We start from the raw sequence: 22613 nt of genomic DNA on the forward strand, positions 1-22613 counted from the left end.
GGAGATGTGCAAGTGCACTATGCATATGTGTGTGTGTGTGTGTGTTTGTATGTAAATATGCATGTGAAACATGATTTATACACTACTAACTAGGCAAGATTTCAATTTAATTTTTTTAGACAATCTTTTTTTTTGTTCTCCAAATTTGTGAAGATTTTTTGTTTTGTCCATAGGCAAATGATTTACAGTGAGGCAATTCAAAGGATTTTATACGTGTATGTGTGTGTTGCCGGAGAGAGAGCAATGTTCAATGCAAGTAGGATATTTAGTTCGTAGTCGTATCTGAGTGGATATCCTCGAAAGTGACCAGTGATTAATGCTGGTTTAATTAAGGCGTATTATTCTAAGTACTGATATGGATGGGATAAATTCAAAGATAACAGGACACAGGATGTGGTAAATAATTCGTAGAGCTATTAGAGGTAATATTGTGAATTTTAATAAACGAGGACCAATAAACGTGGATTTTTAAAAAACATTTTTTCAAGGATCAATAAACGAGGATTTTTAAAGAATATTTTTTCAAGGATCAATAAACGTGGATTTTTAAAGAATATTTTTTCAAGGATCAATAAACGTGGATTTTTAAAGAATATTTTTTCAAGGACCAATAATCGTGGATTTTTAAAGAATATTTTTTCAAGGACCAATAATCGTGGATTTTTAAAGAATATTTTTTCAAGGACCAATAAACGTGGATTTTTAAAGAATATTTTTTTCAAGGACCAATAAACGTGGATTTTTAAAGAATATTTTTTCAAGGACCAATAAACGTGGATTTTTAAAGAATATTTTTTCAAGGACCAATAAACGTGGATTTTTAAAGAATATTTTTTCAAGGACCAATAATCGTGGATTTTTAAAGAATATTTTTTCAAGGACCAATAATCGTGGATTTTTAAAGGATATTTTTTCAAGGACCAATAAACGTGGATTTTTAAAGAATATTTTTTCAAGGACCAATAAACGTGGATTTTTAAAGAATATTTTTTCAAGGACCAATAAACGTGGATTTTTAAAGAATATCTTTTCAAGGACCAACAAATATGGATATTTAAAGAATATTTTCTTAAGGACCAATAAACGTGGATATTTAAAGAATATTTTTTTCAAGGACCAATAAACGTGGATATTTAAAGAAGATTTTTTTCAAGGATCAATAAACGTGGATTTTTAAAGAATATTTTTTCAAGGACCATCAGATCAATAAACGTGGATTTTTTAAAGAAGATTTATTTCAAGGATGAATAAACGTGGATATTTAAAGAAGATTTTTTTCAAGGATCAATAAACGTGGATTTTTTAAAGAATATTTTTTCAAGGACCAACAGAAAAATAAACGTGGATTTTTAAAGAATATTTTTTCAGATACCAGCAGACCAAAAAGTGGATTTGTATAAATATTTTGTGAAGGACCATCAGATCAATAAACGTGGATTTTTTAAAGAATATTTTTTCAAGGACCAACAGAAAAATAAACGTGGATTTTTAAAGAATATTTTTTCAGATACCAGCAGACCAAAAAAGTGGATTTTTAAAGAATATTTTTTCAAGGACCATCAGATCAATAAACGTGGATTTTTTAAAGAATATTTTTTCAAGGACCAACTGAAAAATAAACGTGGATTTTTAAAGAACATTTTTTCAGATACCAGCAGACCAAAAAAGTGGATTTTTAAAAAATATTTTTTCAAGGATCATCAGATCAATAAACGTGGATTTTTTAAAGAATATTTTTTTAGGGACCAGCAGACCAAAAAACATGGATTTTTTAAGGATATTTTTTCAAGGACCATCAGATCAATAAAAGTGGATTTTTTAAAGAATATTTTTTCAAGGACCATCCAACCAATAAACGTGGATTTTTAAAGAATATTTTTTCAAGGACCATCAGATCAATAAAAGTGGATTTTTTAAAGAATATTTTTTCAAGGACCATCCAACCAATAAACGTGGATTTTTAAAGAATATTTTTTCAAGGACCATCCAACCAATAAACGTGGATTTTTAAAGAATATTTTTTCAAGGATCAATAAACGTGGATTTTTAAAGAATATTTTTTCAAGGATCAATATACGTGGATTTTTAAAGAATATTTTTTCAAGGATCAATAAACGTGGATTTTTAAGGAATATTTTTTCAAGGACCATCCAACCAATAAACGTGGGTTTTTAAAGAATATTTTTTCAAGGATCAATAAACGTGGATTTTTAAAGAATATTTTTTCAAGGATCAATAAACGTGGATTTTTAAAGAATATTTTTTCAAGGACCATCCAACCAATAAACGTGGATTTTTAAAGAAAAATTTTTCAAGGATCAATAAACGTGGATTTTTAAAGAAGATTTTTTCAAGGATCAATAAACGTGGATTTTTAAAGAAGATTTTTTCAAGGATCAATAAACGTGGATTTTTAAAGAAGATTTTTTCAAGGATCAATAAACGTGGATTTTTAGAGAATATTTTTTTCAAGGAACAATAAACGTGGATTTTTAAAGAATATTTTTTTTCAAGGACCAATAAACGTGGATTTTTTAAAGAATATTTTTTTAAGGACCAATAAACGTGGATTTTGTTATAGAATATTTTTTCAAGGATTAATAAACGTGGATTTTTTAAAGAATATTTTTTTAAGGACCAATAAACGTGGACTTTGTTATAGAATATTTTTTCAAGGATTAATAAACGTGGATTTTGTTATAGAATATTTTTTCAAGGATTAATAAACGTGGATTTTGTTATAGAATATTTTTTCAAGGATTAATAAAAGTGGATTTTGTTATAGAATATTTTTTCAAGGATTAATAAACGTGGATTTTGTTATAGAATATTTTTTCAAGGATTAATAAACGTGGATTTTGTTATAGAATATTTTTTCAAGGACCCACAGTCCAATACACGTGGATTTTTAAAGAAGATTTTTTCAAGGATTAATAAACGTGGATTTTTAAAGAATATTTTTTTCAAGGACCAATAGAAACAAGGATTTTTAAAGAATATTTTTTCAAGGACCAATAAACGCGGATTTTTTAAAGAATATTTATTCAAGGACCCATAGACCAATAAACGTGGATTTCTAAAGAATATTTTTTCAAGGACCAATAAACGTGGATTTTTAAAGAATATTTTTTCAAGGACCCATAGACCAATAAACGTGGATTTTTAAAAATATTTTTCCATGGACCAAAAGACAAATAAACGTGGATTTTTAAAGAATATTTTTTCAAGGACCCATAGACCAATAAACGTGGATTTTTAAAGAATATTTTTTCAAGGATCAATAAACGTGGATTTTTAAAGAATATTTTTTCAAGGATCAATAAACGTGGATTTTTAAAGAATATTTTTTCAAGGATCAATAAACGTGGATTTTTAAAGAATATTTTTTCAAGGACCATCCAACCAATAAACGTGGATTTTTAAAGAATATTTTTTCAAGGACCCATAGACCAATAAACGTGGATTTTTAAAGAATATTTTTTCAAGGATCAATAAACCTGGATTTTTAAAGAATATTTTTTCAAGGATCAATAAACGTGAATTTTTAAAGAATATTTTTTCAAGGACCATCCAACCAATAAACGTGGATTTTTAAAGAATATTTTTTCAAGGATCAATAAACGTGGATTTTTAAAGAATATTTTTTCAAGGATCATTAAACCTGGATTTTTAAAGAATATTTTTTCAAGGATCAATAAACGTGGATTTTTAAAGAATATTTTTTCAAGAATCAATAAACGTGGATTTTTAAAGAATATTTTTTCAAGGATCCATAGACCAATAAACGGGGATTTTTATAGAATATTTTTCAAGGATCCATAGACCAATAAACGGGGATTTTTATAGAATATTTTTTCAAGGATCCATAGACCATTAAACGGGGGTTTTTATAGAATATTTTTCAAGGATCCATAGACCAAAAAACGGTGATTTTTAAAAAATAATTTTTCAAGGATCCATAGACCAATAAACGGGGATTTTTATAGAATATTTTTTTAAAGACCAATACATTAATAAACGGGGATTTTTCAAGAATAATTTTTTAAGGACCAATACATTAATGAACGTGGATTTTTAAAGAATATTTGTTTAAGGATCCAACAAACGAGGATTTTTTAAGAATATTTTTTAAGGACTTCCGCACCAATAAACGTGGATTTTTAAAAAATATTTTTTCAAGGACCAATAGACAAATAAACTTATATTTTTAAAGAATATTTTTTCAAGGACCAACAGACCAATCAACGAATTTTCCTTTTTAAGGTCCTCAAGAGCCACAACAGGCGCAAAAAATAATATTTTCTAAAATTAGTAATACTGGTAGCGTATCCCGTGAAATTCCAAAAAGTGTAAGAACTTACACCGCAAGGGAAAGAGTTGCTTCACTTGGCCGAAAGTGGTGAACTGCCGAATTTGGCTTCCTCCGATGAGAAAACATTCGTTGTCCAACAGTTTGTAAGCAAACAAAATAATCGTTTTTACTTGCGAAAGAGGTCAGCTGAAAATGTGCACCTTCGATTGGCCACCAGAACTCAAGCGCCGCCCATGGTGATGGTGTGGACAGCCATAAGAGTCGGTGACTGCTCTCAGCTCGTATTAATCGACCGTGACATAAGGATAAGTGCCGAATATTATCGCAAAAATATTCTGGAGGGTGTATTAAATCCTATGGACACATTTCAAGGAAAATATTTTGTTAAAAAATCGATGATCTGCACAAAATCGATTTTTTAAAACACTGATCGTTAGAAACTTTTATAAAATCCGTTAAAAAAAATAGTAGCTTTTATTATTTCTGCTTAAAATTTTAAGATTATAAAAAAATCGCAAATACCATATGCAATAAAACCAAATTCCCCTTTTCATTTTAGATTTAGATTTTTTAAACTATTTATTTTCTTGGTAACACAATCACGTGATTTTTAACCAAGACCGCTGCATCAGCACAATTTTGCTGCAGTTAACAATCATACAAACAACATTAAACCAATTTTTGAGAGGTTGCCGCATTTGTGGCAAGCATGTTCACGTTGGATTGCTGAACACAAAAAAAAAAGCTACAAGAAAATATGAAACAAAACAGCCCTGCGGAAGTGAAATATTTAAACAGTTATAAATGCACGTTGTTCACACACTCGAACATTTTCAAGTGTATTTCGATGAGTTCTACTACTGTGTATTTGTATGAAAGCATGAATGTATGCAAGCACCTATGTGTGTTCTATATAAAATTTCATATGTATATAGAACATTTTTAACTGGAAATGGCACAAAACACATTTTGAAATACCAAAATACTCAAACATACATGGAGCTACATGCACATGGTGAGCATGTGTGATCTCTTTTGGGGATATGCTGGTCATGCCAGGCCACACATTTATTTGAGAATTTAGAAAAGGAGTTATTTATGTTGTTTCTTTTTTTTGTGCATTATTTTACGGTTACCCTGATGCTGTTGTTCAAACAGCCGTAAGGTAAAGGATAACAAGCAAAGCAATGCTGGTGAGATTTCAATACCCTACTGCATAATGTGGGGTACATGATACCTAATTTTGGTGTGCATTTATAAAATATATTTTTTAAGGATTTTTATAAAATATTTATTCAAGAGCAGTTAAAGCTACAATGCGGATATTTAAAGAATATTTTTAAAAACCCCTTTTTAATGAATTTTTTTTTTTCAAGGACTCCCATGGCAAGAAGAATTTTGCAAAGACCAATCACCATCAATCGATGGTGATTGGTCTTTGCATCACCTACAAACGAGAATTTAACAAAAAAATATTTTTCAACAAAAACGTGAATATTTAAAATGTGTTTTATTACGGACCTTCATGACAAAAACAAAAAAACTTAAATTATTTGAGGAATATATTTTTAGGGACAATTTAAGCCTAATATATACATTTTCAAAGAATGATTTTTCAAGGAACCCCGTGACCTCAAATGATGATTTTCTAAGAATAATTTTTCAAGGACTATACGTTTTACATTTTTAAAGAATATTTTTTCAAGAGCCATCAGAGCAACAGACTTTGATTTATAATGAATATTTTTTCAAGGACTTCTGCGGCCAAAAAAGTGAACTTTCAAACAAATTTTTTAAAGAAATTTTGAAGTAACCTCATGGCCATAGTCGTGGATTCATAAACTTTATATTTTAAGGTCCATCAAGGCTACACTCGTGCATTTTTAAAAATTAATAATTAAAAAAAAAAATATTTCGTTAAAGACGTTTATGCCAACGAACAAGGATTTCAAAAGATGGTGTTTGAAGGAACCCTCGTAGAAATGTCTTTCCATTTATGGGAGAGTAGCCCAACCGACAAAAATAGAATTTCCATGTTTAATGTTCTAAAAAATCTAAGAATTTACCATTTCGAAGGAGGCCCGGGCGCCTCAAACTCCTCCTCACTACCGATGTAGCTAAGTTTGAAAAAATAGAATATGTATTCAATATCTTCTGACTTTTAAATAATAAGAGTTTTAGGCCTATCAGGGCTAACAGTTTATATTTTTTCTAACATTTTTTAGAGCCATTCGGGCAAAAAATGCTGATTTTTTTAAGGTTGTTACTTGAAGGATTTTCAAATCTATAATGCTGATTTTTTTTTATATTTTCCAAATATTGCCAATGTTTTAGTAGTGGAATTTTAATAATATTTTCTAAATAACTATTGGGGTTATAAACGTGAATTTTTAAAAAGGGCTGTCAAGGCTATAGTCATGTGGTTGGAAATTCCGACCAATATCCCGATATCTGGAGTAGCCAAAATAAGGAGCATATTCCAAAAATGTTGCTAATTCTTTTCCAAGAGCTACCCGCTGATAATGCAATAAGTCTATTTGCAGCTGATTTATATGAAAATTGGAACCAAAACTTATTGAAATAACGAAAATCTTGAAGTGCCGTATTATAGGGCCAATTTGAAAAGGTGAAGCTTCATTGAATATTTTTTATTCCCTCCACCATAGTATGGAGGGTATATTAAGTTTGTCATTCCGTCTGTAACACCTCGAAATACACATTTTAGACCCCACAAAGTATATATATTTTTGATAAGCATAAAATTCTATGTCGATTTAGCGATGTCCGTCCGAACAAATTGAAGTAGATTGATAAAATTTTGCTCAAATGTATGTTTGTCTGCAGGACTTTTTGTATTGAAAATAGGGATGTAGGTCCACGTTTTGGTATAGCTCCATTTAACTGTACCTCCCGATATTCAATATTTTGGTGATTTAAGTGACATTATTCACCGGAAAAGTTTCAAATTTAGTATTTGAAGCTCGTAATGGATGCTACAGCCTAAGACAAAAAATTGTCTTTACAGGTCCAGATCTTCGTATATGCCCCATATATCAGTACCTTCCTATATTCGGTATTTTGACGATTTTAGGTACAATATTCACAGAATTTGTTTGAAATTTCGTATTTGAAGTTCGTAATGGATACTGCAGCATATGACAGAAAATTGTCTGTGCGGGTCCACGTATTCGTATAGCACCCATATAACAGAACCCCCGATATTCGGTGTTTTGAAGATTTTAGCAAATTTATTCAACGGAATTGTTTCAAATTTGGTATTTAGGTTCGTAATGAATACTAAGGCAGAAAATTGTCTTTGCAGGTCCAGGTCTTCGTATATGCCCCATATATCAGTACCTTCCTATATTCGGTATTTTGTTTTAATTTCATATTTTAAGTTTCTAACATTTACTACAGCCTGTGATTCTTTTTTTCAAGTTTCGTATTTGAATATTGTAATGGCTTATAACAAAAGTAGCCTATGAAGGTCCACATCTTCGTATAGAGATAACAGTTATTTTAGGTATTTTTAAAATTTTAGAAGAATTTTTAACGGATTTTATTTTTTTTCAAAATTTCCAATTTTTTTCCAAATTGCGGAGGGCATTCAAAGTTCGGCCCGGCCTAACTAACTGCTTTTTTACATGTTAGATTTTATTTTTTTTGAAAAATTCCAAATTCGTTCAAAATGGTGAAGGGTATTCGAAGTTCGGTTCGGTTGATTTTACTCCTTTTTTACTTGTTGCTAATAAATATTTTCAGATGAAGCTCATTTTGTCTTTGATGGGTATGTAAACCTGTTATGGGGTCTAGAAAACCTGCAGGCATAAATTGAAAAGGCGGAGCACCCAAAACGAGCCACTTATTTTGGGCCAAAGGTATTTTTTTTTTTATTTTTTTATTTTTTTTTTTTTTAATGGGCCATCGCTCGTTATGTTATCAAGTCTTGCCACAATGTCGAAGCTACCCACGATTTTGAAAAAAAAAAAAAAAAAAATATTCGACCGCCAATAAAAAATTACTTTTAAAAAGGAGGAGGATCGCGTAATTGGTTTTGGAATCTGCCCAAAGGTGAAAGTGTAAATTTTATTCAAAAACGTTAGATCGCGTTATTTTTAAACATATCACGAGAATGAAATCTTAAGCCCCAAAATCCGTGTACTTAAAAACAGTATCGTATTCAGAAAACTTTGGTTCGCTTAGCGGATATTGATATTGGCTGGTCATACAAATACTGGAAATATACAAGGCACTTACAGATCTTTAAGGGGCTTTACCGACTTACCGACTTTAACAAGACATAATAATATCACCATCATCATCATCTCAGGACCCAGGGGGATATCCGTGGTAAAATTTTCTAAATAATCGCCAACGGAGCTTAATAAAATAATTTATCCAAAAATTTAGCAAGGAGTGAAACTACTCTCAGAAAAAGTCATAAAGAAAGTGGAATAGTCCAATTACTGCTGATAAGGAGGTACCGTTGCATAGGGAGGCTATACCTAAACGTGGACCGAAATATTTCATTTTCAACACCAAATATTCTGCCTATACATAATGTCAAAGTCTCATCTGTAATGGGGTGAGTATAACGAGATTTGAAGAGACGGACAGACAGATATATCGACAGACGGACATAGATAAATCGACATATAGAATTTTGTGTTGATCCTGAATATAAAAATTCACTTTAGGGAATGACAAATTTAATATACCCTTTATTTTATAGCAGAGGGTATTAAAGGGTGGTTTGGCCAGAAAAATTTGAAATCAGAATCTGATTCGTTCCAAGGTCATAAACAACCACGTTTTGTTTGATATCAATTACTTTTTATAATAATCCACTAAATATTTGCATCGATACCTTGGTATAGGGATTTGCCTGGTCGACCAATTCCACTTCTTCCTCCCTTCCATTCCAATGCACAGTAGTGCTGTGTGTTTGCCTTTCTTCAACATATTGTCGGTCGACATTACACCAAAAGTGGTATCGCGTTAAAAATAAAATACTATTACTCTGGCTATAGAATTTAAGTGCAGCAAGACCCAATCCCCCCTCCACCCCTCTCTACCCTCTACCCCATCACAAAAGCTTTAAGATGTATTCACTTACCTAATGGAATTTTCTCGGTTAATGATGATGGCTGGGCTGCTGCTCCCATTAGTGAACGCTGGAATAGATGAAAACTGGCAGTGGCGGTGGTTGTTGTTGTCGTTAACGTTATTGTTGTTGTTGTTGGCAGCAGTGGCAGCCATGAATTGGAGAATATAATCCATAGCACGGTGCAAAAATGTAATCCAAAAGGCATTTTGTTGCAGTTCCAGTTCCAGTTCCCGTTGTTGGTGTGTCAGGGTGTATGGGTGTGTGTGTGTGAGAGTGAACGAGTGTGTTCGCGTGTGTGTATTTACACTCTATGCTATTGCTGGAGGCTGGGTATGGCGATGATGATGCTGATGCTGGTATATGATGACGTTGATGGCAATGTTAGTGGACTAGTTGTGGATTTAATGGGTGGCTGTAAGGCTGCAAAAAGCCACCACTTAAATGTTGATATTATTATTGTAGACGTCGTCGTTGTTCTTGTTTGTGTTGTTGTTGCTGCTGCTGCTGTTCTTCTGCTGGTGGTAGTTATTTTTTTAGCTGCAGATAATGTGGCTCACACGTTTTCAACAATTTACTGGCAGTGCTCGTTATGGCTGTAGCAGTTAGTTTTAGTTATAGTTTGTTGGCTTTTTTTCTGGTTTCAGTTTTTGTTGTTGTTGTTAAATAAACAATGACAACCCAGCTCCTCTATAATGGTCTCACGAAAAAAAAAACAAACTCCCAACTTGTCATTTGAGCATTTTCAGGTATTTGCAATTTAATCAGGTTTTATGCTCTCTGGCTAAGGTTCTTGTTATGTTACGTTTTTTTTTTTCTCCTCTCTCTCTCCCTCTCTCACTTGTTTGCAAATCAATTATGAATATCCCCTGGGTATGCTCGGTTATTAGGACATTTTATATTTTGTTTACACTTTTAAATGCAGAATTTGTTTTTTTCGGTTTTTTGTTGCGGAAAATTTAATGTCGAATATTTGTTTTTTGACTCGAACACAAAACTAATTTGAAATGGCATTTTCATTTTTTATTACACTTCATGGCTTACCGTGCGTTTTTAGTATTTTTTTTTTCGTTTCAAGTTTGCTTTGACATTTTTAAAGGCTTTACCGGGCTTTCGAGTATTTATTCGTAGAATTAATTAAAACTAAACGTTTTTTTCATTTTCGTCATCACAATGTTTGTCGAATTTTGTCGAGCAGCAATTAATGAATATCCAATTTTTCAGCAGTTATTGCCAATAATAATTAAAAGTTATTTCACTTGACTACATTTTTATTTAAAGTATTTTACGCTGATCATAGTTTCCATTTAATTTGCCTGCAAAAGAAAAAAAAAGCAGGATAATATAATATAAAATAATTGTTATTAGTTTTAAAATCCATTATTGAATTAACAAGGAAACAAGTGGAAAAACAGTTTGTGGTCAATGAGTATTTCGACATACCACAACTATGTCAGACGCCTTTAAGTTATGCAAAAAAAAAAAAAAAAACAGTAAAGAAAGACTTAAAGTCGGGCGGGGCAAGCTCCTCATAACAATTAAAAGTTTTTATGGGAGAATTCGACCATACACGCTATGATAATAATCATAATTTAAAGTTTGAAAGACTAAATATGCCGAAAATTTGTATCTTAAAAATTTGGACTTGTATTGCCCATTTGGTGCAAAATTAATTTGAAATCAGATAAAGATATATACGGGAGCTATATCCAAATCTGAACCGATGTCGATAAAATTTGGCAAAGATATTTCTGAGCTGTATTTGATATATTTCCCTGAATATCATTGCTACGGAGTGCATATTACGGCTGTGGGTAACAAATATAACAAATCGGATGAACAGTATATACGGGAGCTATAGCTATCTCTGAACCGATCTTCACCAAACTTGACATACTAGCTTCTAGACTCAATTCGGTCGTAAGTGCCAAATTCCATCCCATTAGACGTTTGGTGCACAATAAAGTAAATCGGACGAAGTTATATATGGAAGCTATATCCAAATCTGAACCGATCTCGATAACATTAAGCAAATGTATTTCTGAGCTGTATTTTATATATTTCCGCAAATATTGTTGTTACAGAGTGCATATTACGACTGACAGCTATAGCTATATCTGAACCGATTTCGATTAAATTTGGCATACTTATTTTCAGGGCTAATTTGGTTGTATGTACAAAATTCCATACTATTCGGGCTGATATTACACGTTTGGTGCACAATAAAAGGCAAATCTTACGAAGATGTATAAGGGAGCTATATCTAAGTTTTTACCGATTATCTCCAATTTCAAAAGGGTTCGTCCTTGGGCCAAACAAATGATTTGTGCAAAATTTAATCTAGATAGGGCAATAAATGCGAACTGTACTTTGTTTACAAAGTTACATGGACAGACAGACGGACGGACTGACTTGCTTAAATCGACTCAGAATGTGATTCTATGCAGATCATCAAAAGGAACTATGGGTCTATCTCGTTTCCTTTTGTCTGTTACGAACAAATGTACAAAGACATAATACCCTGACCACCTTGTGGTGTAGGGTATAAAAATGGGAAAAAGTTAAAAAGTATTAGTCGGTTTTGCCGCCAGATGGATATTCACAGCCAAGGTTCGATTATTTAAATATATTTTGACTTTCATAATGATTATTCAAATTTTTGACCCTCTATGTAGTAGGATCCGAAAGAGTGAGCCAATATTGTCCATTTCGTGTAGGACGTAAATAAATATGATATAAATATTGCGACGTGTCAGAATTGGACTATATTAATTGCTTCATTCATTTTTTATGAGATATGTGAAAATTTTTGAGAAAATGTTAGAATGTACGTGAGGTAGAGATATAGTCGAGGAGGGTATATTAAGTTTGTCATTCCGTTTGTAACACCCCACAAAGTATATATATTCTTGATCAGCATGAAATTCTACGTCGATTTATCAATGTCCGTCTATCCGTCTGTGGAAATCAATCTAGCATCCGAACGAAATGAAGTAGGTTGATAAAATTTTACTCAAATATGTATTATGTCTGCAGGACTTTTGGTATTGAAAATGAGCCATGTAGGTCCACGTCTTCGTATAGCCCCCGTATAACGGTACTCCCTGATATTCTGTATTTTGATGATTTTAGCGACATTATTTACCGGAATTGTTTCAAAATTAATATTTAAAGTTCGTAATAGATACAACGGCTTAAAACAGAAAATGGGCCATGTAGTTCCACGTCTTCGTATAGCCCCCATATAACGATACCTCCCAATATTCGGTATTTTGATGATTTTTGCGACATTATTTACCGGAATTTTTTCAATTTTCGTATTTGAAGTTCATAATGGATACTACATCCTAAAACAGAAAATGAGCCATGTAGGTCCATGTCTTCGTATAGCCCCCATATATTCCCCGATATTCTGTATTTTGATGATTTTAGAAATATTATTTACCGAAAATATTTCAAATTTAGTATTTCAAGTTCGTAATGAATACTACAGCCTATGACAGTAAATTGTATGTGCAGGTCCACGTCTTCGTATAGCCCTCATATAACGATACCTCCCGATATTCGGTATTTTGAATTTTTTTAAATTTTATATTTGAGGTTCGTAATGGATACTACAGCCTATGAGAGAAAATTGTCTTTGCAGGTCCACGTTTTATAACCACCATGGTACCTCCCAATATTCGGTATTTTGATGATTTAGCTACATTATATTTTTTTTCAAGCTTCGCATTTGAATATTGTAATAGCTTATGACAAAAGTTGACTATGCAGGTCCACGTCGTCGTATAGACCCTAATAAATGGCTATATTCGGTATTTTTAAGATTTTATCAGAATTTTTAACGGATTTTATTTGATTTTTTTTTTTTGAAAATTGTTAAATTTGTACTAAATGGTGGAGGGTATTCAAAGTTCGGCCCGGCTGAACTTACAGCTTTTTTACTTGTCATACTTCATTTATATCCAATTTTTTGCAAAATCATAAATTCCGATAAATTCCATATTGATCTCAGGTTTCTGCTTTAAAGAAATATTTAAATGTGGCAAGTTGCAAAGAATCGCTGACGTGTTTCTCAGTTATGACAGATAAAATAATTGAAAATTGTTACCCTTTTTGGGTGAGGTACCAGAAGCGGTTCGTAGATATACATCATCTTCACAACAGATCTTGTGCTAGCAAAAATTGTTTGCATGTGTGAAATTTGAAGAGAGTTGGATGTTTATTTCGGATTTTACGATCGTTTTTCTTATTCAAAACTTTGACCCTTTGTGGGGTCAAATGGAAGAAATGGTCCGATCTCCATAATCTTTATAACAAATCTTGTTTTGTTGGAAATATTGAGATGTACCAAGTCTAAACGAATTCGGGTATTAATTTAGAATTTTTTGAGCTTCATGGATATTCAGACTTTTGAGCCTTGGTGGCAGAGTGAACCGATTTTTTTCAATCTTCACAGCACATCTTGTGTTAGAAGAAGTAAGAGGATGTGTGAAATATGAAAAGAACCGGACGCTTATTTCGGATTTTATGATCGTTTTTGTTTTTCAAAACATTGACCCTCTGTGGGGAGGTACCAGAAGGAATGGTCCGATCTCCATCATCTTCATAAGTAATCTTGTGTTGATGGAAAAATTGAGATGTACCAAGTCTGAATGGTATCGGAAGTTTATCTCGCGTTTTATGAGCTTCATGGATATTCAACATTTTGATCCTTTGTATGGAAGGTACAAGAAGGAGTACCAGAAGCATCTTCTCAGCAGATCTTGTGTTAACAGAAATAATGGGATATGTGAAATATGACGAGAACCAACTGCTTATTTCGGATTTTATAATCGTTAGGCTATTCAAAAATTTTACCCTTTGTAGGGGTGGTACCAGAGTAAATGGTCAGATCTTCATAATCTTTATAACAAATCTTGTCTGGATGGAATCGAATATTAATTTCGCATTTTGTAAGCTTCATGAATATTTAAAAATTTGAACCTTTGTGGAGGAGATTGCAGAAGGAGTGGACGGATATATTCCATCATCACACCAGTATTTGGCTTTATAAAAATATTGCGTTGTGTGTAATTTGATTATCGGACACTTACATCATTGACTGATGATGCAAATATTAGGATTTGCAAAGTTGAAACAAAATAGGATTATCCTCTCTCTTTCTGTGCAGTAAAAATATATTCTTTTGAATATGCCTACCTTTTGTGGGGGAGGTGTCAGAAGTAGTGGACCGATATTGCTCATCTCTGAACTCGATCTAAGTTTGATAATTATATTACGATGTACCAAGTTTGGACCAAATCGAATACTCTCTACGAGAGTTATCGTGCGCACCAGTCAGACAGACGGACGGACGGGCAATCATTACTAGATCGACTCCAAATGTCCTGAAACGGATTTGGCCGTATCAAGCCATGTGGGTAAGGATATAAAAAATACATTTTGTTGGGAGGAGTTAATCTACCCATAAACGACCCGAAATATTAAATTACTGCTGCTCTGGGGCCGAAAGCTTTAAAACAGAAAAAAATAGAAATAGATTTGGGTTAAAGTTATATGAGCTATGCCAAAAAATTGGACTGCAAATCATAGAGGACACGACATTTTAAATTGCAGATGATTTGGTTAGAAAATGAGAACTGAACCTGTATTGAATATTTTCTGAGATGCTGAATTATCTGCTGAGAACCAGATATATCGAACTACAGCTTATTTGCTTAGAAATTTGCGGGCGAGAGTCTCAAAAATTCGAAAAACTAAATTTGTTGTTATAGATGCTATCCCAAAAAGTGGACTTACATTTTTTTTGTGAAAGTTCGAAATTTTAAATGGCACTTGATTTCATTGAATATGGAAAAATACCAGCAATCAGGAGACACTAGATAGATAGATAGATATTTTTTAGGCTGATTATTAAAAAGTGTATAATTCGATTCTATATAAATGTATTCAAACTTTAAACATAGTTATTTTTTTTTTTTTTTTTTTGAGTTATTAATTATAAACTAAATCTTTTCCCAATTGTCATCCATTGAAATCTGTTCATATTTTTTCTGACGTTTGCTAAGGATATATATCTATCGGCAATGCGAGCTATACCCTCTCACATGTTTATTCAAAAAAATGTAGAAAACATTCAAATTCTTTTATTTTATAGTTGTCTACTTTGTTCTCATTTGAAGCGCAAAACTGCAGTCACATTTGACGCCGCTGTTCATTATAAACTTGTTACCCGTCACCATCCTGTGGCAGTGACAAACACATAATGAAGGCACGTGTTTTCTGCACCTGTTTTGCAATCGATATTTTAACATTCCCCAAAGGGGGAATGTGTAAAACATCGATAGAGTGATACAATATTTGATTGGTTTTTTTTTTTTAGTAAAGTATGTCATCTATACTGCAATCAATGTGAATAACACAATTAAATTTTTTGAGATTTTTTTTTTAGAATAAACCTTTAATACCTTAGAATTATGATTTTTTTAAAAAAAAATATCTACATAGACAAAATATACAACATATATATTTTTCAAAGGCCAATAACGGAATTTGTGAATTTTCAAAAAAAAAAAAAAATACTCTCAAGGGAAAAAAGCAGTAAACTTTAATTTTTAGATAATGTTTTCCAAGACGCATTGGAGTCGTAAATGAATTTCTAAACGTAATTTATTCAATTACCAACTGAATTTATGGCTCTGGATTTAAAATATTTATGTATTTTTTAGAACATATTTTATTTAGGAACCAAAAAAAAAAAAAACGAGTCACAAAAGCTTTTGTTTAAAGAATATATTTTACTGGATTTTTTGAGACTAGGAAAACATGATATTCTTTTAGGGATCAATAGAGTTACAATTAGAAACATTGTATGAACAGAATTTCAACTCTTAAAAAATAATTTTCAGGGACCCTAAAGCCATAATTTGAAGTTTTTAAAGATCTTCTTTTTTAGAGACCATCAACTGTCCAACTGAAAATTGAAAAAAAAAAAACAAAGAAAAATTAAAAAAAAAAAAACAATAAAAAATATTAATTTAAGGACAAGCTAAATCAGGTCCATCTTTAAAGAAAAATTTTGTACAATTTCTAACATGTCCATAATACTGGAATTATAATTATAAAATTTTTCGGAGGAGGACAACATACATACATACAACAAACTTCCCCCAAAAAAAGGCTAACGGAATCGATTGGAGATATATATGGTAGCTATATCCAGTTTTGAACAGATTCTCACCAATTTCATTAGGATTCGTCTCAATCGGATAATAAATTCGACGGACAGACGCAAGATCCTCAAAAGTTCGCATGGGTCCATCTCGCTTCCTTCTCCATGTTACAATTAATTGCACAAAGGCATAATACTATGCGGTGTAGGGTATAAAATTGAGAAGCAGTTAGGATTCGGAAAGTTTCAACAAATTCGGATGATTCTTCAAATATCCTGATTTCTTTCAAAGAGACCTAGTTTTTAAAACCGTTCATGCTATGAGGCCGTTTGAACAGACACCCTCTGTAACGATGTGGCTGAGGGTATAAAAATACACAAATAAAATAAATAAATAAAAAACAGTAATTTCGGCCGGCCTAACTCCGAATACACTCTACCGTTGAGAAAGAATTCGGAAATTTTCAAAAAAAGAAATAAATAAATAAAATAAATTGAAAAATACTTTTAAAACCATATATCTATACGAAGGCATGGGAGGTCATTACAATATTCAAATACGAAACTAAAAAAAAGCTATACAAAGACGTGGACCTGTCGTAGACTGTAGTACCCATATGAAACTTCAAATACGAAATTTGAAACAATTCTGGTAAAAAATATTTTTAAAATCATCAAAATACCGAATATCGGGAGGTATCGTTATATGGGGGCTATATGAAGACGTGGACCTACGTACCCGATTTTTTTGTTTTAGTCTGTAGATATCATTACGAACTTTAAATACGAAATTTGAAACAGTAGTGAATAATGCCGCTAAAATCATCAAAATACCAAATAAAAGGAGGTATCGATATATGGGGGCATTACGAAGATGTGGACCAGTATAGACAATTTTCTGTCATGGACCGTAGAACCATACGAATACCAAATTTGAAACAATTCCCGTGAATAATGTCACTAAAATCATCAAAATACCGAAAATTGGAAGGTACATATATATGGGGGCTATATGAAGACGTGGACCTGCACTTACAATTTCCTATCATAGGCTTTAGTGTCCATTACGAACTTCAAATACCAAATTTGAAACATTTGCGGTGAATAAAGTCGCTTAAATCACCAAAATACCGAAAATAAGGAATTACAGTTATATGGGGGCTTAACCAAAACGTGGTCCTGCATGGCCTATATTTTTTAGCCTGTATTTAAATTTTCAATACCAAAATTCCGGCAGACAAAACACATATTTCAGTAAAATTTTTTCAACCTACTTCAATCCGTTGGGAAGCTAGAGTGATTTCAGCAGACAGAAGACGGCCATCGTTAAATCGACATAGAATCTTATGCAGATCACAAACGGCATGACAAACTTAATATACCCTCCATACCATGGTGGAGGGATTCATAAATCGGTATAGTCGAACATAACTCCTTTTTCCCTAATTTTAATTAATCCTTGAAAGTTTTTCAATAAACCGTAAGACATTTAAGGCAATCTGCCAATCTTCTTTAAAGCAATTACTACTAGCTTTATTAATTTCAAGGACACCTGAAAACACAAGTAAATCCTTTTAAGCAGTTACTTGCTGCGTTGTATACAATTTTATTAAAACTCGGTCAAGATTTGTTTGTGTATTGCAACAGTACACAACAAACACGCACATGTGTGTGTGTGTCTGTGTGTTCAGGTACTGTTACATTTAATTAAACAAGCTATGAAAAGAAAATTACTTCTCTCCATGTCCATATGAAAACAACTACCAGTATATGTTTATCCTCCCGAGGAGAGGGAGTGAGAGAGAGAGAGAGAGAGAGAGAGAGGGAGGCAGAAAGAAATAAAATACGCACCACCAGCGGCGAAAGGGAAATCATTTGAATGGTATGACAGCAACAGCAGAAACGGTTACATGAACATGGTACAACAACAGCAACACCGTCACATTCATATCAATAACAACAACAGCAGCACGAACATACGCGACACACACTCATGGTGTTTTGGATGTAGGTCTGCTCTTGCCAACTTGTTTGAGAAATAGTATTTATTTCATGTTTTCAATTATAACGAACACCAAAGAATGAGACGACGGTTGGACGGACGGACGAACGAACGACAAACGTTAAAAATGTGTCACGTTACTGGAGTGTGTGTGCTTCCCAGAGAGCGTGTGTGTGTGTGATGCCATGGTGCCTGACTGGTACAGATGTAAATAGTGTTGGATTCAAAGCATCAGCTACCAACGAAAAAAAAGTTTAGAGGGGTATGAGTCCCCAACAACATTGTAACCGTTTTTGTTGTTTCTTTTCTCCTTTTTTTTCCCAGAGAGAAGCACCTGAGTGACAATGTGTGATTTTGTGTTTGTATAACTGGGTAAGTGGAGTGCGTGAGTTTGTTGTTACACAAATATATGTATGTATGATCCATATGTATATGCATGCATGTATGGGAGAGACATAGGCATGGATTTGTATATTTGTAGTATCTTAATGCCCCTTTGCTGGCTACAAATATCGGCGATGCGTTGTTGGTGTTTGTGTGCATAGTCTGTGAACTGTAAAACAAGCATATGAAGGAAAACGTTAGGTTCGTTCGCTCATACATGTGCGAGTGTAAATACAAATGGTAAATATTGGTCATACACACACACATTTACACATTCCTACGTAGCCAACAAAAAAACAGGAAATGTTGGTGCCATACAAACACGGCAGTTTCGCGGCAACAACACCAACTAAAATATATTATAACAATGAACGTTACTTAATATCCGTATGCGTGGTTTGCCTTACTAGTCGACATAATATTGACGTTTGTGTGTGTGTGCCGTCATATGTGTGAATCGCAGTTTTTGGCGGATGGGCTATTGTTTAATAGGCCTACCTTTTCCCAATTTCAGGGAGGTGAACATTCCATGTTTGTTTATTTATTAATAATTAAATTGTTGTTATTGTTATTGCCAATGATGTTCATGGCGGTGATGTTGTTGGTATTAATATTATTAGGGTTACCTTGTGTGTTATACTTGGTAGAAAATTAAAAAAATGGAACAAGATCTAGGTAATATTGATTTAGGAAAACCCTTCACCTTTTTGGAATTTTTTAGATATGTAATCAGTTAAATATTTTTATACCCTACAACACTATGTGCTAGCTAGAATTCTTATATCTCAAGAATGGTTGGACCGATTTGACAAATTTTGTCAATTCAGAATGCCCTCATGGTACAAAAGAATAAAATATAAAAATAATAAAAACTCGCATAAAAAGATGCCAATAATGATGTTAATATATATTTTGTAGTATTTTGCGACATTATTTTATTTTATCATATTTTTTGTATTTTTAGAATAAGTTTATCGCATTCGATTTTTTTAATTTGACTTAAAATATTGAAGTGTACATTTTGTAATATTTTTTCACCTCACAACACATGTTATGGTTATTATATATAGGCTGCAAATATCGTCCGATTCTTACAAACATTTTTACAAAGGCTGCAAATATCGTCCGATTCTCACAAACATTTTTACAAAGGTAGGCTCAGAAGGGCTAGGCCTACTGTTTTCAAAGATGTCCGCAATATATTCAGGGGTTGAAATGGACCAAAACAGAAAAAATTTCCTGATCACGCAAATGAAACTAATGGACACACCTGAGAAGAGAGTTAAGGACAGGGTCTTCCCTTCTAGCTTTTTGGATGATCATTGGATTATATTTACCTGTAAAATGGACCACAACAACTAATAACACGACGGAGTGCGTAAATACTGGACAAATGTTCCTGGTCTAAAGGCTAAGGGTAATTTCAAAAGCGAACATTTTGTATAGGTCGAACATGGTCGACCCCGCACGACTATAGCCTTTGTTTTTTCTAGTTTACCCTGTTTCCGGAAAGTACTTTTTTCCTTCGAGACCGACCCAGATATCCAAAAAATTGGGGTCCAAAATCAATAATTTCGCCGTCTTTAAAATTATATTTTTATACTCTTCACGGGGTGAGATAAAAAACTGCAACAAAGTCAAAAACCATAATATTATTTTTTTTTTAAATTTTATTGAACGAAAACAAAAAATGTCGGAATTAGCATCAAATTTTATAATAAGTTTAGATTTGCTCGAATTGACCACCTTTGGCACGAATTATGGCCCTCAAACGCCCAATGAAATCGTCACACGCGCCCCATATGTTGCTCTGCGGTATTTTGGCCCATTTCCGTCGAAGCGCTTGCTTGAGGTGATCGAGACTTTGATATTTTTTCGTGCCAACCTTGCTTCCCAAAATACTCCAGACACAATAGTCCAACGGATTGGTATCCGGAAAATTTGGTGACCATTGTGAGCTGGAAAAGAAGCGAGGAAACTCATTTTCTAATCCTTTTTGTATAGCGCGTGCTGAGTCCTGTTGGAATGTCCAAGGTTTGCGTCCAAAATGTTTTCGTGCCCAAGGCTTTAATAGACCCTCCAGAATATTTATTCTGATGCCCCTTGGTCGATTAATACGGACGGAGAACGACCATTGGCTGTTATGGCGGTCCACACTACCACAATGGCAAGCGCTTCAGTTCTGGTGGCCAAGCGAATGTGCACATCTTCAACTGACCTCTTTGGCAAGTAAACACGATCATTTTGTTTGTTTACAAACTGATGGACAGCGAATGTTTTCTCATCGGCGAAAACCAAATTCGGCAGTTTACCACTTTCTTCCAAGCGAAGCAACTCTTCAGCTCTTTCGAATCTATTTTCTTTCTGTTGCGGTGTAAGTTCTTGCGATTTTTGGAATTTCAATGGCTCTACCCCGAACTAATTTTTCAATATTTGCGCGAATGGATTATTGCGATATGTTCAGCCCACAATCCATTTTTCGGCCACTGCAACGTGGGTTTCGATCAAGTAGCTTCTTAACTTTTCGAACCATTTCTTCTGATATTGCTGTTTTCTTTCGTCCACATCCTTGACGTCGGGCTACGCTACCAGTACCACGGTAACGAGCGATGGTACGAGACACAATTCACATTTCACATTTAAATGCTGGAGTGCTCTGTGGTTTTCCAGCCAACTTGTGGTTTTCCAGCCAAATGTAAAGAAATCACACTATGGCATTTGAATTCCATCACGAATAACTTTTTGTTCCGGAAAATTCTCACCTAAATGCTTTTATACTCTTGTAAACAATATAGCTGTCACTGGAATAATTTGAACAGCTGTCGGACGAGTAGCTTAAAAATGACAGCAATCTGAATTTGGTTGCAGTTTCTTCATCTCACTCTGTATATATGGGACCCATACCCAAATTTTCATATATTAGCTCCAATTTCAATAGGGTTCGTCCTTGGGCCAAATAAATTATTTGAGCAAAATGTCATCTTGATCGGGCAATAAATGCGATCTGTATTTTGTTTAGAAAAATACATGGACAGACGGACGGACATGCACAAATCGACTCAGGATGTGATTCTACGCAGATCATCAAATGGAACTATGAGTTTATATCGCTTCCTTAACCATGATACAAACAAATGACCAAAATATATAATACCCGTGCCACTATGTGTTTCATCCGATTTGGTGTTTAAATCTCCAACTTTCGGAATATGCACTCTACCATAATCATATTTTGTGCCTGATATCTCATAGATCTCAGATATGCCCAATATAAACCTTTCTTCTGCGAGAGCTCTACTAAATATGCATAGTGGTGTGGGGTATCATATAGTCGGCCCAGTCCGACTTTTGAGCTTTCCTTATTGATTTTTCGTAAGGCTTGAGGTCAGAATTAATAAAAATACAGACGAATTTTTTTCTAATATATAATTTATTTTTTCCGATAATTCGACTATTTTCAATAGTCATCATCAGGGAGTTTAATTGGAATTTTCCAAACACGAAAATGTTTCAATCAATTTTTCTTTGGCCCTTTTTAGAGATGATACATAAAAACAAAAGAAGAAATATTTTACACAAAATTTCACTTTAAATCTCAGAATAGGGTATATATCTAAATACAATAGTTTTTCGGAAA

At 33.1% G+C, this 22613-nt stretch overlaps 1 protein-coding gene across 1 annotated transcript in view; it reads right to left on the reverse strand.

Annotated features, from left to right (window-relative positions):
- LOC101888212 (glutamate receptor 1) overlaps positions 1 to 10726 on the reverse strand; it is a 191261-nt gene extending 180535 nt beyond the window's left edge. Inside the window, exon 1 of the mRNA XM_059119588.1 lies at positions 9429 to 10726. Coding sequence (XP_058975571.1) covers positions 9429 to 9624 — 196 coding nt within the window. The 5' untranslated portion in view covers positions 9625 to 10726. The remainder of the gene's footprint in view (positions 1 to 9428) is intronic.
- Positions 10727 to 22613: the final 11887 nt, after the last annotated feature.

The sequence above is a fragment of the Musca domestica genome, unplaced genomic scaffold, assembly GCF_030504385.1.
Source record: "Musca domestica strain aabys unplaced genomic scaffold, Musca_domestica.polishedcontigs.V.1.1 15, whole genome shotgun sequence".
Taxonomy (NCBI): Eukaryota; Metazoa; Arthropoda; class Insecta; order Diptera; family Muscidae; genus Musca; species Musca domestica.